This window comes from Adiantum capillus-veneris, chromosome 4, assembly GCF_014529385.1.
Source record: "Adiantum capillus-veneris isolate H3 chromosome 4, ASM1452938v2, whole genome shotgun sequence".
NCBI lineage: Eukaryota > Viridiplantae > Streptophyta > Polypodiopsida > Polypodiales > Pteridaceae > Adiantum > Adiantum capillus-veneris.
In genome coordinates, this window is record NC_140934.1 from 83,294,602 (window position 1) to 83,311,325 (window position 16,724).

A 16,724-nucleotide genomic window follows, 5' to 3' on the forward strand; every position below is an offset into this window, starting at 1 on the left:
GAGGATCTGGTAGCGATCGGATACAGTGAAGAAGAGGCCCTGGAGGCAGTTTATGGGATATCCCTACGGAAACAAGATGATCGGAAAGGGACGAAGGAAAAGACAAAGGGTACAATGGAGAGTAAAGAGAAAAATGGACGAGCCGAAGCCATTGGAGGTGGTGGCAGAAAGAGCTGTCAAGTTGACAGATGAAGATGAAAAAGACATGCACATGGTGCATGAACTGCTCAGCAAGATTAAAGAAAGATCCAGAGCAAAGGAAGTAGCACTTGAGACAGCAAAACAAAAGGAAGCAGAGTTGCAGAAGAAGTTAGAGAATGCTATGACTGAATCTGAAAGTCATAAAGCATCACTCTACGACGCAGAAAACGAGAGAGACGGCTTGATACTCCAACTAGCCGAAGCTTCAAGAGAGGTAACAAGTTCACAGGAAGCAAAGGAGCGAATAGAAGATGAGCTGGAGGCAGCCAAGGATGAGCTCATTGAGCTAAGGGAAAGAGTCGAACTTCAAGAAAGGACAATCATGAGACTCAGGACCACCCCTAGAGCTAGCAGAGCAGGAACAGAACAAGAGGGAGCCCTCGTACCAGCTCTGGAAGATCAGGTCAGAAGTTTGCAAAGAGAGCTGAGGTTAGAGCAAGTGCAAAGATTGCACATGGCGGAGGGATCATTGGCTGCAGAGGAGAGGCTCACATCAGAAAACCAAACACTAAGGACAGAAAATGAGGCCCTCCGCAAACAGCTCCAAGACCTCCAAGAGCAACAAAGAAGAGAAACAGAGACACCACAAGAAGAAGCAGGGGGAGCAGCCATAGAGCTACCAGAAACTGGAGAGGCAACCACAATTGAAGATCCAGCCCCAGTTCAAGAAGTGGCCTCGACTTCAGGAATCTCTGAAGAAGAAGAACAAAGGCTCCAGGACCAAATAGAAAAGTCAACAGAGGAAAGTGCCAAGGCGGAAATGGAATGGGAAAGGAGACTCCTCATCTCCATTAGACTTCAAGGTTTAGACACAAAAGTGCTCCATGAAGAGTGGATGCAACCCAGCCTGCCTTTCCCTCTGATGAAATTTGAAGTGATAAAGACGAAAAAGAGAATAGAGGAGGAGCAGTATGTCGCTCTTTACGAAGGCGACATCACAAAGGATGAACAATCAAAGAAGATTGTAGATTCTCAACCTAGATGGAGGAAAGGTTGGCTGAACAAATACCCAGCCTACCTCATCTACTTGGTAGAGGCTCCAAAGGAGATTCGGGAGGATGCAACCTTCTGCCCGGTGCCAAGAGTCAGAAGCTGGAAAGAGCATGGCAGGATTGCAGAAAAGAAGCCAAATTGGCTTAATTACCCAAGGATGCCAGGACCAAAGGAAGGAGAGAGAATAGGTAAAGCCTACATGGTGAAAACCCTAACGGGCACCATCAAACTCTTTACTGGCTCTCCTGACCTTTCGTGTCAGATGCTAAAGAAAATCTGCAGGACTCTCTTAGCATGCATTGAAGTGTTCGCGCCAGATAAAGCCACGACCTCGAGTCTACTATCGACGGCCGACACAGTGACGGATATGATGTATGATCTTTCATTGCAGCCATCACCAAAGGTGTTACATCTCTTATACCAAAGAATTATGTTTTTGCCTAGCTTCCACATGCAAACATTCGAAGAAGCTTTCTACACCGGCTTTTTCACTCACGAAAGCAAAATATTCGGCCCAACCTTGACCATCGGCAACCTACGCTACGAATCACATTTGCAGATGCTCAAGACGACAGGACTCTATTGACCAAGCCTAAAAGTCATGTCAGGGACGACATGAACGCGGAGGGGGGGAGTGTTGAGCCAGCAGAGGATCACACCCACATTTTTGCTCACACCCATCATTTTGTAACCATTGATTGTAATAAATGTCTTTCCGACATTAATTTTGATTTGAGCCATTCATTAAGTAACGGGACTCAATTGAGTTTCCAGCTTGTAATCCCGAAGTAATTTCACCTGTTGATGTAAATAATTAGAGATGTTCTCACCTCCAAGGCTGAGGTATATAAGCCAAAGTTTTGTAACCTAAAGGGGATTCAATTATTAATCAAAGTGAGTTTTTGAGCGCCGTGACTGTGTCTGAGAGAGAGAGAGAGAGAGAGAGAGAGAGTCTTATCTCCTTGCTACGCGAGCTACGGGGCTGCCATTGGAGAAGCGACACCGCCATTGTGTTAGCAACGGTGAGAGCTACGCACAGATACCAAGAGTGCGCGCTATCGGCTTCTACGTGTGGTAAGTTCCTACGAGCTTCGGTATGAGTTTTCTTCCAACTCGTGTGTCGGAATAGAGCGTGCAGCATATCTATAGAACCACAACGAGTAGAGCTACACATTAGTACCATCGGGGTCAAGTTTCGGTCACGTGTATTTTTCGGCCTGTCTTCATACGCGTTTACCGCACGGAGTGGTTATAGGTTGATTTTGCAGTTCAAGTCTTTAGGGTGTTGTTCTGACCTAGTGTATAGACTTCCCCTTGAGTTTGAGATCGATTCAATGATTCTAGATCCTGTTTCGTATAGCATTCGTTCGTAGTACGGATTTCAGTCACTTGCGTGTTTTAGAACTTAGATTTGATTTCCTTAGTAGTGATTGTCATTAGAAGGTCGAGTAGGTGATTTGACACCCACCTAGTTGTTTCCATGCGCCTGCGGGTCAAGCTTCGTCCTCGTCTGACAAATTCTGTTGTTGGTTGAGTTCTCGCTATTTAGCTTCCGCTAGCGGCGTAACCGCCTTAACACCTCGTGTTTGCAAAAAACTGTGACATTGAAGACACTTCGTGTCTGCACTCTCTTGTAATGAAAGAATCTTTGATCATGCTTTTCGAACAGAAATGAGAATTTTATGTTGGCCTCCATTTCTCTATCTCTCAATTTATTGCAATCGTCACTCTTGTTTTGGTTAAAAAGTGCTTAGTCTACTCCTTGAAGTATGTAAAACGCATGTCTTTTACAGAGATACCAAAAGAAAAGCGGACTCTCAAATTGTCTGTCGAAGAAATAATAATTATCGAAGATCCACCCCCCTATATTCCAAAAACCATCACATCACTCCATTTGATATCCTCTCACTACCAGCATTAGTGTTTGATCTTATGGTGTCCTTTGTACTTCATGGATTGAAGATCCTGATAACCAGAATTCTCAGCCACCTGATCTTGAAACTGCTAGGTTCAACTCATCAATGAAAAGGATGGCAGGTTTGACTGAGGCTTTCAAGTATTTTTCCTGTATGTATGATTTGTGCATGCGCACATAGCGGGAATTGTTGTTCTTCAGGTACCTCTTTGTTCCCAAGGATGCAAAACAGTTCTTAGCTGGGACTCTGGGTTGGGAAAATATTTACATCTAGAGTTCAGCAATGCTGAACACAGTGGACATAATAATCTTTGGGGGGCTTTCTGATTAATTACTTCAGCGGATGGGCTGGACAATAGTTATGTGATGTGGCCACATTCAAAATGGTAGGTGGAAAACCAGTCTTTTTCAAGAATCTGCAAAATTTTCTAAAGCTAGTTCCGCGATACGGTACAAGAAATGTGCTATTGATCAACAACACTCTTTATAAATGCCATTATATTTTTCCTAGTTCCTACATCATTGTACCTGGCCTAGAGGATCGGAGTATTGAATTCTTGTCCAGGGATTTGCAAGAGGTTCTTGCCAAGTGGCGTGATGCTACGGCTCGGTCTGTCGAAGCTTTCATCTTCAATGTGAAGCCTACATCAGAGGAAAACTATGCTAAAGCTGCACTCAAGCGAGGTGGAAAGACGACCAATTATGGAGAATACGTGATGGGGCCACATTTGATGCCAATGAAATTTTAGCCCTAGTATCTCATCCTTAAAAAGCTCATGTAATTTTAGGAAGCCAAGCTTTGTAGAAAACCCTTGTACTGCCATGTTTTGTCCTTACAGCTTACCGCTCTCTACTAACCCATGTATATGTCTACTTCCCATGAGCGATGGTTTTTTGGATACCATTTTGAATGCCTCTATATTGAGTGATTAACATGTAACTTATCAGCAACACGAAAACTTATAGTGATTCCATTATGTCAGTTTAACATGCTTTGGACTCAATTTATGTTGTGGGTAGTGTGTGTGTTTGGATGTGGCTGTGGAGGTGCCAGACACGTAAGTTAAGTGTTTTTGAGGCCATGTTGTTAGTCATTAGAGGCCTCTTGTCATTACAATAATGTGTTCTAGCATTCTAGCACTAGAAAGTAACAATACAGGTACCAACCAAGGTACTTGGTGTACCTGATGTGCATGTAGCTATTTTAAAAGGGAACTTTCAAAACACCCACAATGGTAGTTTAGGGTACCCTATCTGGAGATAGATACATGTGAAGAATGCTGGGAGACTAACAACAATGGTACTTAAAGTAACTAATTTAGAGATATGTTCCATGCATGTTGCTTTAAGCACCTAATCTTCACACTTCTACATTGTAGAACATGCACTAAAAACCTGTGATTGGTACTTTGAGACTACCTGGATACCCCCTTTAAGTACCTGAACAAGCAGTCAGATTCCTGAAACCTGAATTGTAGTAAGTTTTAAATTACTTTGAAGTACACATGTTGGTACAGTAAATGGGAGATAGACAGTTTGTTGTGAGCACATGAATGTCCATCTGCCAAAAAGCAAACACAATGTCTCTTATCTTCTGCGTGATGCAATGACTTTGAAGCTGTCGACGTCGGCATAATTGCAATGGAAAGGCTCCTACCTTAGTCTATTGTAATCGTGAATTAGATGCTGCAAAATTTCATCGATGCTGAATTAGATGCCGAATTGCTTATAGACCTTGATGGATCCCCGTCGCTATTCACCAACATCATGCATAGAGCTCTTTTTCGCTTCAACGATGCTTTGACTTTGGTGACTGTGCGTTATATGTTGGAGAGTATAGACTTCTCTAATCCACAGTGTAGCCGTCAAAAAGCTGGTTTCTCTAGAAGCAATCGAAAGGTGGTTTTCTTAGATTCACAATTCATGCCTTTTGTAGCTTCTTGCCAGCAAAGCACCATTGTTTTGTAAATTGTGCTCATATCTTCAGGCCTTGGCAAGCATGATGCATCCCGTTCGCTTTTTCTTCGACGACTCGCTCGTTTCATCATGACCCAATATTGTCGCATCTATCTGTGGCTTCCTGGTGAATCGTGGTTGAGTAATCAATGCGGCCATGAGGGGACATCCCATCATTTCTTGGATTGTCCTCGACATGATCCTAAGATGAATGAGACCACCCGATTGGATTTGAAGCTTGGTGATGGTAACCAAAGCCATTGTCTGCAATTATTGGCTACCCGATAATGTGGTGATCATTTGGAGGATGTTGTTGGTGTCCAATTGCTACTTCCACGGACGTGGGCTGCAATCCAAGCTAAAGGATCTTCCAATGCTGGTAGTGCATCACAACCCCCTCTTCCAAGGTACTCTCACCCACACAAAAATATTGCTGCTGAATTTCGTCTCCCAACCTGCTGATGCTTCCATCTACTGGTAGCCATCCCCGTTGAGTGTGGTGAGAAGGCTACTGTTGTTGAATGTCCTGCTACCACATCTGAGGCACACCAATGTGGGGCAAAGTAGACAAGAGACTTGCCCTTTTGAAGGTTGGAGCACAGTGGTTGCAGTTTTTGAGTGCATTCGCATCAAGCCAGGACGTAGACGTCATTGAGGAAGATGTACGTGCAAGCCATGCTTGCTTGCTTCAAGAGAAGGAGAGATGAGACTAGATTGCTGAACAGCATGCAAGTAGAGAGAGAGAGAGAGAGAGAGAGAGAGAGAGAGAGAGAGGGGGAGGCGCTCAGCTACAACAGCACGCATGAAAGTAGACAGACAAACATTTCAAGAAATCGTTAAAGTGGTTGGAGCGAATGTTTCAAAAAAATAAACAAAAGCACCATCCTTAAATGCCTCACAAAGAAGTGGCAAGGACACTACTTTTTGCACCACCTTTTCATGCTATTACCCATTTTGGAAGGCTTAAAACATTCACAAGAAAAAGTGAAATCCACCTGCTCTCTGGAAATTTTCTATCAATTTTGCCTACATGATTTTATCTGGTTTGGCAAAATTGGAGCTAATCAAAGCTGGTTGCTGTCCAGAAGAGCACACAAGTGCTTCAGAGCAGGGATTAGATGTTTGAAGGATGTAGTGAAGTTATAGGTTCAAATGTATATGGGCCTACCCTCTCAACATCAAACACAAATGTCTGATGTGGGTGGTTTGTCATCAAGGAATCTAGTCTGGTGCTAAAGTTAAGAAATTGGGAAGTTCATATGGTGTCTGTTCAAATGTGCAAGAGCTCTGAAAGAAACCCTTTTTCATCTCTTTATCCATTGCCCTTGCAACCATCACTTCTTGGTGGAACTTCAAAGAGTGTTTTGTGTTGATTTATCCAAGCTTAGTTGGAGAACTATCATGCTGGGAGAGTGCAGCTTCAGTGATATCCCTCTCTGGACTTGCATCAGAGGTGTATTTCTCTATCACGTATGGAGAGAAAGGAATAATGCTCTCTTTGTTCAACCTTTTTCCAGCTCTAGTATACCTTTGTCCATAATGTTAAGGGAACTATGAAGAAAATTCTAAGTCTAGGTTTGGATGTCAAAAGTCTCCAAAAAGAGGTTTGGATGCCAAAAGTCTCCACAAAGTACACGGATGACATAGATGGCGAGATGTTATATTGTCCTTTTATGACTCCTCTAGAACTCTTATTATTTTGAATTACTTTAATGAGGTACTGTCATTTTTCTGCCCTTTTGGATACCCCTTTCCTTCCCAAGGGGCTCTTTGTATCTCTTTCCCTTTTTTAATATATTCTATCTCATTCCAAAAAAAAAGGTCTCTCTCTCTCTCTCTCTCTCTCCTTGTGTGTTTGTGTGTGTGGTTTCTCTCTCTCTCTCTCTCCTTGTGTGTTTGTGTGTGTGGTTTCTCTAACGTTAACATGTCAACAAGGAGTTCCTAACACCCGCTTTCCCTCTTGCGTAACAACTTACAAGTCTGGAGTTCAAGGCTCATCAGAGTTTTCTCATACGTGTGTGCGTGCGCGCACGTGTGTGACTAAGACGGGGTGCTCACTGCGCTCTCCTCTCTCTCTCTCTCTCTCTCACACACACACACACACACACACACACGACAAGTAGTCTTTTTGAGCCCAAATTTAGCTGGTAGTTGACCTTCCCAGAGGGGTGCTGCAAAATGTGGGCATGCAATTTTAGCTCCCTTTCACGAAGCAAGCAAGCAACGGAAATATGCAGACCTCGCGCAACACATGCATATCCAGGTGGAGGCCAGTGCAACCGCATTTGTCTGCTATTGTTGGATGCAGGTAAGAGGCCTCTATTTCTCTCTATAAATATGCCCAAGTCATGGCTCCTCATCAAGGTCGCATTGAGAGCAGCCCGATCAAAGCTTTTCTCATTCCGATAATCACAGTAATCACGTCGTCGACGTGGCCGCCCTAATTACCTTTTTGTTTTAGACTTCCTTATCGGGAAAGTAGAGTGCGCGGCTAATTCTTACTTACTTGCTCGACAGCTCCATGATTATACCGCCCAATTGCAAGGAATCGTTAGAGTGCGCTGCAACAGACGATCAATGAAGCTCTAATCGGTTAATTAACTAGTCTGGTTAATGGACAATTTATCAGATTAGCGAAGAAGCTGTCTGATTAGTGACGTGAGAGGGGTGTGAAATACCAGCAATTAGTGAAGTGGGTTGGTGTGATTAGTAAAAGCAGCTGCAGTTTTGTGAAGTGGGAGGGAATATAACACTGGGATTAGCCAATCGGGAGATGTGGGTCAATGTGATTTAGCGATAACAGAAGCAATTACTGAAGTGGATGAATGTAATTAGTGAGAAGTTAGTGAAGTGGGTACGTGCAATTAGTGAAATAGCAGTTTGGTTAGTGGAGCGATTAGACGATGGGCACTCTCGTTAATAGAGGCATGCTATTAGTATTGATGATATGGTTATTAGGGGTGAATAGGGTGGTGGTGGGGATCGATCCCACGGATGGGTTCACCCAGCTCGCCTTCAGTTGTGAAATTCAAAAGCCATACGACGTGGCAGTGGGCGACCGCTTCGACTTCTTAGAGGGCGTTTACAACTTATGGGTCTTCAGTTCCGACAAGCCTTACATGGAGGACAGTCCCACAATGCCTCGCGCTGAGCTGCGAATTGCGGTACTCTTCTCTCTTTCTTGTATATTGCAAAATCATTTGGTCCTAATTTGTGGCCTTACACCAATTAGTCACTTTCATGAGTCCCATTTTGATGCAAAGTCTGAGAATGTTGCATGTATAATGTATGTTTGATGCAAACATACATACATACATACATAGATACACACACACACACACACACACACAATAGTGGGTAGGAAGGAGGTGCACATGCTGGGGGGGGTTGGGGGGGGGGGAGGGATGCATAGGCGAGGGGAGTCGACCTTTTGGGAGGGGGGTGTCATCTAGCTAATTTTACATTTTATTATCGTACTAGGAGAGGTAACATATATCACAAGAAGATTTAGAAATTTTCTTATGCAGGAAAACGGAGTCTTTTTCAATGTTTTTCATACAATGCATAACATCTTGAACTTCTGTGAGGGAGGCACCGCATACCTAGCTAGGTACGATTGGGGGCAGGGGATTGCCGGCCCGGCCATGCTTTGAGGAAGTGTTATCATGCAAGTTGAACAAGATATGCTTTTTGTCCCGAGTCTGACAACAAACTTTAATGTGCTAGCCTTAAGGAGATTGCATATTTGCAAGACTTAAGGGTTTTGCTACTCTGGGTAACATGGGGAATGATGCTAAACATGTCAATCTAGAAACATATATCTTGGTCATTTAGTTTTGAGGTTTTTTTTCTGAATGTTTGTAGGGCCTGGACTATAGTAGTGGGGTTTGGCAATTTGAAGGGGATTTCTTTGTGGCATCAACTGTAACAGGGGTGTGCATCATGCAAATTTTTGGAGGTACACAAGCTACCGCAACCGCTCTGCAGCTACGTGTGGTGAATGGAAACCTTCTAAGGTATGGAGGGGGATTGCCAACAATACCTATTGCATCTAGAATAAACGATCGGTGGGCTCGCCTCAATGTGATCCATAATGCAGATTTAGGCACAATTCAAATCTTCATAGACAAGGTCCTTCTTTATAGTGAGGATAATGATAATTACAAGCCCCACTACTTCAAGTGTGGCACTGCCTATACACAAGATAGCCCCAGTTCTTGCTTGGAGACTAAATGGAAAAACATTGCCATCTGGAAGAAAAGCAATCAAGTCAAAAGAGAAATTCCCTTGATTGGCGGCACCGCCTCTTGCTTCCCACAATAGCTACTAGCTACATATAATCAGAGTTATGCTCACCATATATAATAAGTTCGACCGTTTTGAGTTGAGAATCCATGTGTGCACACCTACTATTATGCATTTGAAAGTACAACTGGGGGTAGGGGACCCCCGGGCCCCCCACCGGGCCGGCGGTCCCCTGCCCCCAATCGTACCTAGCTAGGTATGCAGTGCCTCCCTCACAGAAGCTCATGATGTTGAGTAAATCACAATGTGGGAATTATTGTGAGAATTTGTCCAAAGCTTCTTGTGTTACCATAGTGTAGCTTCTAATAAATGGCAATATTGTGATATGTACAGATACTATACTGTTTGCCTATACAAAAAGTTCAAGATTTTGAATGATCATCATATTCACTTTGATGAATTTGTAGTGCGATTGTTGAAAGAAAAATTTGTTACTTAAGGCCACTAGCAATTGGACTTGTACATCATACCTTGTTTTGAGAGTTTTTACAAATGATGTGCATAACCTAACTTAACAAGTTGCAATTATTCTATTCTTTAGTTTTGGGTAAGAGTAAAATTTTCACTAAATATGGGATGATGGTCTGTAAGATCATCTTTAAAGGTCTTACCACTTATATACGGCAAAGTTTGAATTTGACAAAAACCACTCTCTCAAGTGGAGGGTTAACATAAGTGCTCAAAACAAGAACTTTAAGTAGCCTAAACTACTTGCTTGATCCCACTTGCTTCGAAGAGGTTGAATTTGCGATAGTGTCTTAATGTCTTAGTTAATCAAGGATCTCAAATCAAGGGTGGAGCTTTATCTAGGTTTCTTAAGAAAGACGAGGGGATGTCATCCACCGCCTCAACAAGACAAATAAATTGATCTAAATGTGGATAACATGCAAGATCTTTCTCAACCTTGCTTTAAAGAAGGCTTGCGATGAGCATTATGGTCAGCCCATAGAGCCATGTAATATTCATGATGAGAACACGTAGCGAAGAGGAAGCCGAAGCCGATCAACAAATGTCAGGTGCAGCAGAAGGGTTTAAGGATTTAGCTCATGTCTAGTACTTTGCACAAACACAAGGTTACTTTACTTGAAACCACCTCAAGGGCCCCCTTGCTCTATTGCCAGAGCAAGTACTTGCTTAAACACTTGAATAAATGCTCATACAATGGTTAAATGCTGAGTACTCAGTGCTCCATGATGATGATCTACAAAAACACTGGATAAAATTTTGTTGATGCAAAAACACTAGATAATGATGCTGATACAAAAGTGTGGCTGGTTGCGGATTTGATGCAAATAACGCGGGCTGATCTGATGCGATGCAAAAATGCGCGCTGATCTGATGCAAAAACGGTGGCAGATCTGATACAAGAACACAAGTTGATCTTATACAAAAACGTGGGCGGATCTGATGGAAAAACGCAGGTTGATTTAATGCAAAATGCTGGCGGATCGATGCAAAAATGCGGGCTGATTTGATGCAAAAACGCTGGCATATCTGATGCAAAAACAAATAGACCACATAAGCATACTCGAGAGCATGAGCTCAAACACCTATGTATCGGAGAAAATCGTTGTACCTGCTACCTGTACTCGCACCGATAGAGTCATAGGCAATGAAAAACGCCCTCAAAGCATGAGCAATACATTGATACACAATGGAATACTCTGAGCAAAGAGCTCCAAAACCTATGTGTGTAAACAAGAGTAACTGTATGCACTTCAAACGTACACAAGAAGTTTTGGACAAATTCTCACAATATTTCTCACATTGTGAGTTACCTCAACATCATGAGCTTCAATCAGGGAGGCTCCACATACCTAGCTAGGTAGGATTGGGGGCAAGGGACTGCCAACCCGGTGGGGGGGCTTGTGGTCCCCTGCCCCCAATCGTACCTAGCTAGGTATGCGGTGCCTCTCGAGAAGAAGCTCATGATGTTATTCATTGTATGAAAAACATTGAGAAAGACTCCGTTTTCCTACATGAGAAAATTTCTAAATCTTCTTGTGGTAGCAAAAAACCACTTGTATCTGCTATGGAACCACCTTTGGGCAAGAAATTGAGCTACGGAACCTCAAAGGGACTATATGCAGGTACATGTAAGGAGTGGATCTGAAGAGGGAACACTCTCCAGCTTGCACATTTGTAGTGGCAAACAATCCAAAACAGGCTTCTTGTAGGGAATTTTGAAATGCAGATTTGTTAACCAAAACGTCAGGTGCCTAGTACCTGCTTTTGCTCAAATGAGCCATTTTGGGTAGGACAGAATACTCGTTCAGAAAAAAACTGACACACCTTCCTATTCTTGCTCAAAACTCGTCTAGGCCTAGACGCTTCTTCTGAAATTCCACACACTTTCTCACTCCGATTCGTGGGCAAATCAAAGCCCAAACACCATCTAAAATCTCATACAAAATAGCTCTCCAAATGGACTATAAATCAGCCCCGTATGCCAGCTCACACCGCCAGCTACGCTTGCCTGCTCGACGGAAGCGCAAGCAGATTAGCGAAGGCGAGTGCATGTCACAAGATGGGCACCACGTGCCAATAGAAAAGAAGAGATTGAACAAACTTTTAGCACTTCATTAACAACTTAACTGAGAGAGAGAGAGAGAGAGAGAGAGAGAGAGAGAGAGAGAGAGAGAGAGACTGGACACGGAGTGGCGGAATTCCACCCGAGAGAGTATTGGCCCCAAACCTTGGCGCTCCTTTCGGTATTTCTGACTCTGCACCTTCGCCAGGAAGCATGCCTAAGAATAAGCCCTAACCTCATATTTAAAGGCCCTTCGCCTAAAAGCAATTACAGTGAAAAGCATTCAAACTCAAAAGCATCCGGTCCAAAAGAAAAGCCAAAAAGCTACCAGCACAATTTACAAAAATCCGTACAGTCCTGTCACGTCAGCACCGCCATCGTGAAAAGCGGAAATCCATACAGTTCTGCCATGTCATCATCGCCAGCGTGAAAGCGGAAGTGGGTGCTAAGTGCTGATCTTCTGATTTTCTAACCAAAATGCTGAACTCACGACAAGAGGAGCAAACAAATAGACCACATAAGCATACTCGAGAGCATGAGCTGAAACACGTATGTATCCGAGAAAATCGTTGTACCTGCTACCTGTACTCGCACCTGTAGAGTCGTAGGCAATGAAAAACGCCCTCAATGCATAGAGCAGTACATTGATCCACAATAGAATACTCTCATCAAAGAGCTCCAAAACCTATGTGTGTAAACAAGAGTAACTGTATGCACTTCAAACGTAGCAGAAAACCACTTGTATCTGCTATGGAACCACCTGTGGGCAAGAAATTGAGCTATGGAACCTCAAAGGGACTATATGCAGGTACATGTAAGGAGTGGATCTGAAGAGGGAACACCCTCCAGCTTGCACATTTGCAGTGGCAAACAATCCAAGACACGCTTCTTGCAGGAAATTTTGAAATGCAGATTTGTTAACCAAAACGTCAAGTACCTAGTACCTGCTTTTGCTGAGATGGGCCATTTTGGGTAGGACAGAATATTCGTTCAGAAGAAAACTGACATAGCCTCCTATTCTTGCTCAAAACTCGTGTAGGCCTAGACGCTTCTTCTGAAATTCCACACACTTTCTCACTCCGATTCCTGGGTAAATCAAAGCCCAAATACCAACTAAAATCTCATACAAAATAGATCTCCAAATGGACTATAAATCAGCCCCGTATGTCAGCTCACGCCGCCAGCTACGCTTGCATGCTCGGTGGAAGCGCAAGCGGATCAGCGAAGGCGAGTGCATGTCACAAGACGGGCACCACGTCCCAATAGAAAATAACAGATTGAACAGACTTTTAGCTCTTCATTAACAACTGAACTGAGAGAGAGACGACACGCGGCACGGAGTGGCGGAATTCCACCCCATAGAGTATTGGCCCCAAACCTTGGCGCCCCTTTCGGTATTTCTTTATATTGCATCAACACAATACAAGCCGGTACTCAAAACTCTGCACCTTCGCCAGGAAGCATACCAAAGAATGAGCCTAACCTCATATTTAAAGTCCCTTGGCCTAAAAAGCAATTACAGTGAAAAGCCTTCAAACTCAAAAGCATCTCGTCCAAAAGCAAAGCCAAAAAGCTACTTACCTGCGCAATTTACGAAAATCCATACAGTCCTCCCAAGTTAGCACCGCCAGCGTGAAAAGCGAAAATCCGTACATTTCTGCCATGTCATCACCACCAGCGTGAAAAGTGAAAATCCGTACAGATCTACCACGTCATCAGCCAACGTGATTTTTGAAAATCTGCCATGTCATTAGCCTCCTTCGCAAGTTCTTTTGTGTGTGTGTGTGAGCCTTGCTTTATTTTCTGCTGCTTTGCCTCTTCACTTAGGGTTTAGGCCCCTCGGTCCACATATGCAAGTTGGCTCCCTTCTTCAGGGCTTTGACACGTCATCAGTTTGTGACATCTCCAGGGACGTCTGAGAAGTGGTGTGAAAGCATTGTTTTTAACTTATAAGGTTTTATTGAGTTTTTGGACAGATTCAGACCATTTTTAAAAGTGACCGGCCGCCCACTTAATAAGTGGGCAACCTATAATTAAATAAAGCAACGAAAACCAGCCATCGATTTCTTTCTCTTTTTCTTGAAGAACAACACAAAAAAAAAGAAAAAAGAAAAAACGAAAAAAACGGTCGCGATCTCTACTCGAGCAGCCAATGCTCTGCTATCTTTGCCGTGGCCAGGGAGCTTTAAAAGCATCACATGCCCTCTCCCAGAGAGCAGATCAGTTTTTGCAAGAAGAAGATGTTGCTGCAGATTTCATCCGCAAAAAAGACGTTGCCGGTGATGCCCATGGCTGCCCCAAGTGATCCAGATGTCGCCAAGACCCAGTGCTCAACTTCCTTCGAAAAAAGTGCCTATGGAGCGTGTTTCCATCGCTACAAGTTGCTGTTTTTCTCTATTTTCAGCCCATAAACGTTCGTAGGCGGGGCTGATTTACAAGAAGGAACCCGAGAGAACACCTCTTTTGTGTGTAGGATTGGAAGAGAGGATTTTCTATGTAGAGATCTCTTGCGAGGAATTGCTCTTCGAGAAGCGAGCTGCATTTCAAGCGTCGAGATTGTGAAGGTAACGATTTTCATGTTATGATCTCTAAGTATTTGTTTGCAGGTGTACTTCCTCTTAGTGAGGGAGTAGGAGCAGAGGAAGGCATGAGCCTCTGCAGGATAAAAGCGCTCTGAGGAATTAGAGCCAGATCAGCCCAAGGGTTTCGTACCCGAGTTTGGGAAGTAGATCCACGGATCGAAGAGAGGTAGTCTCTCAAGTTATGATCCGGAAGTTGAGATTCGCAAGTAAGGACTCCGTGTCCGAGCAAGTGGAGTTTTTCTACGGGAAGAGGACTCTGGAAACAGAGTCGGAAAAGAGTTGCAGGGATGCCGTGCTCTGAGTCTGGAAGGTGAGATCCAGAGGCGAGAACCTTTGGTTCTTGAGGATTTGGAATAAGGAACAAAAGTTCCTTGGAATAGGGTTTAGCCCTAGGAATTGGAAGCTAAGGCTTCCAGGAACCATCAAGTCTTATTCTGGAAGGAACATGGTAATATTGTCGGTTCAAGTGCTTGTATAGACTTCTCCTCAGTAAAATAAAGATACTATTACGGGGGGGACCAGCCCATCTTCTGGTCCCAGTACTCTGTCGATCTTCTCTCTCTCTCTCTCTCTCTCTCTCTCTCTCTCTCTCTCTCTCTCTCTCTCTCTATTTCTCTCTATATCCTCTGGCTTCAGTACTAAGTGATAAATTCTATTTATCTGAGTCTATTTTATATTGCTATGCGCTCCCGTTTGTGACAACCCCACTCTACCAAAAGTTGCACTCCCAAGGAAGATGTCAAAAACCCTATAACTTGGGGCAAAAATTTTCTTGAAAGCTTGCCAAGTCCTTGGAAGTGTGCGGCTTGGTAACTATAGACATCTATATGGTACTATCTCTGAGAAAAACAACAGCGCAAAACAAATCTTGGATCCTTCTCTTGCAAGTGATCTTAATGGCTTATGCCCTGTAGGACATGGGCGGTAAAGACGGGAGCGCGCCCGATGCGCAATGAAGTAAGGGTGGGAGTGGCTAATAAGTCCAAGATCGGGAGCCCGAAGATACCTCGAAAAAATATTCCAATAGCTTGTGTCTTCTCTTTTTAAGGAACGGTATGCTTTCAGAAAAGCACACGCCTGATGCTCTGATACCACTGTCCCAAGACGGGCACCACGTGCCTATAGAAAAGAACAGACTTTTATCACTTCATTAACAACTGAACTGAGAGAGATAGAAACCACGCGACACGGAGTGGCGAAATTCCACCCCAGAGAGTATTGGCCCCAAAACTTGGCGGCCCTTTTGCTATTTCTTTATATTGCATCAACACAGTACAAGTCAGTACCCGAGACTCTGCACCTTCACCAGGAAGCATACCAGAGAATGAGCCCTAGCCTCATATTTAAAGGCGCTTGTTCTAAAAAGCAATTACAGTGAAAAGCCTTCAAACTCAAAAGCATCTAGTCAAAAAGCAAAGCCAAAAAGCTACCAGCGTAATTTACAAAAATTCGTACAGTCCTGCCATGTCAGCACTGCCAGCATGAAAAGCGAAAATCCGTACAGTTCTACCATGTCATCACTGCCAGCATGAAAAGCGAAAATCTATCGAGTTCTGCCACATCATCAGCCAACGTGATTTTTGGAAATCTACCACATCCTCAGCTTGCTTCGCAAGTTCTTGTGTGTGTATGTGAGCCTTGATTTATTTCTAGCTGCTTTGCCTCTTCACTTAGGGTTTAGGCCCCTCGGCACACATCTACAAGTTGGTTCCCTTACTCATGGCTTTGACACGTCATCAGTGTGTGACAGTGCACACATAGACGAGAGATAGAGCGCTCAAGAGCGACACACCATGTAGGTGGAGCTACACTCGTAACTTTGAGTGCTACATATTAGGGTAAACGGGCCAATATAAGGTCACTTAAAACATGAGAGCCAATAGAGGGACATTCAATTTGAACTAGTTTGCCTTGATTGACTCACTCCGTAGATGGTAAGAAGTAAAATAGTGATAGTGGTGTGGATTTTACCTCATGGCATAGCTCGTGATGATGGCTCCATGGCATCTCTCCTCGAACATTTCGCCAAAAGCTCTATGACCTCCCATCACAAATGAGATTTTGCATGAAAAGATGTATGAACGTAAACAGTTCCACATTATACTAAAAATGAAACGAGATGCATTTTGTGCATTTACGATGCTTGTGCCCATTAAAAAAAAACAAAACCATATGTCACAAGACGGGGGCACCACGTGCCAATAGAAAGGAACAGACTTTTTGCACTTCAATAACAACTGAA

General features: G+C 43.6%; 1 protein-coding gene across 1 annotated transcript; it reads left to right on the forward strand.

Moving 5' to 3' along the window:
• The first annotated feature begins 7,252 nt into the window (after positions 1 to 7,252).
• Positions 7,253 to 9,641, forward strand: LOC147459511 (citrate-binding protein-like). Its single transcript, XM_086509851.1, has 2 exons — positions 7,253 to 8,229; positions 8,930 to 9,641. The coding sequence occupies exons 1-2, from the start codon at positions 7,969 to 7,971 to the stop codon at positions 9,386 to 9,388; spliced, it is 720 nt and encodes a 239-aa protein (XP_086365977.1). The 5' UTR covers positions 7,253 to 7,968; the 3' UTR covers positions 9,389 to 9,641.
• The last annotated feature ends 7,083 nt before the right edge of the window (positions 9,642 to 16,724 follow it).

Excerpts from the sequence above, each read along its gene's own strand:
- LOC147459511 (XM_086509851.1), top strand. The coding sequence starts at position 7,969 with ATGGGCACTCTCGTTAATAGAGGCATGCTATTAGTATTGATGATATGG. Across the intron at positions 8,230-8,929 it reads GCGCTGAGCTGCGAATTGCG|GGCCTGGACTATAGTAGTGG; the intron begins GTACTCTTCTCT and ends GAATGTTTGTAG.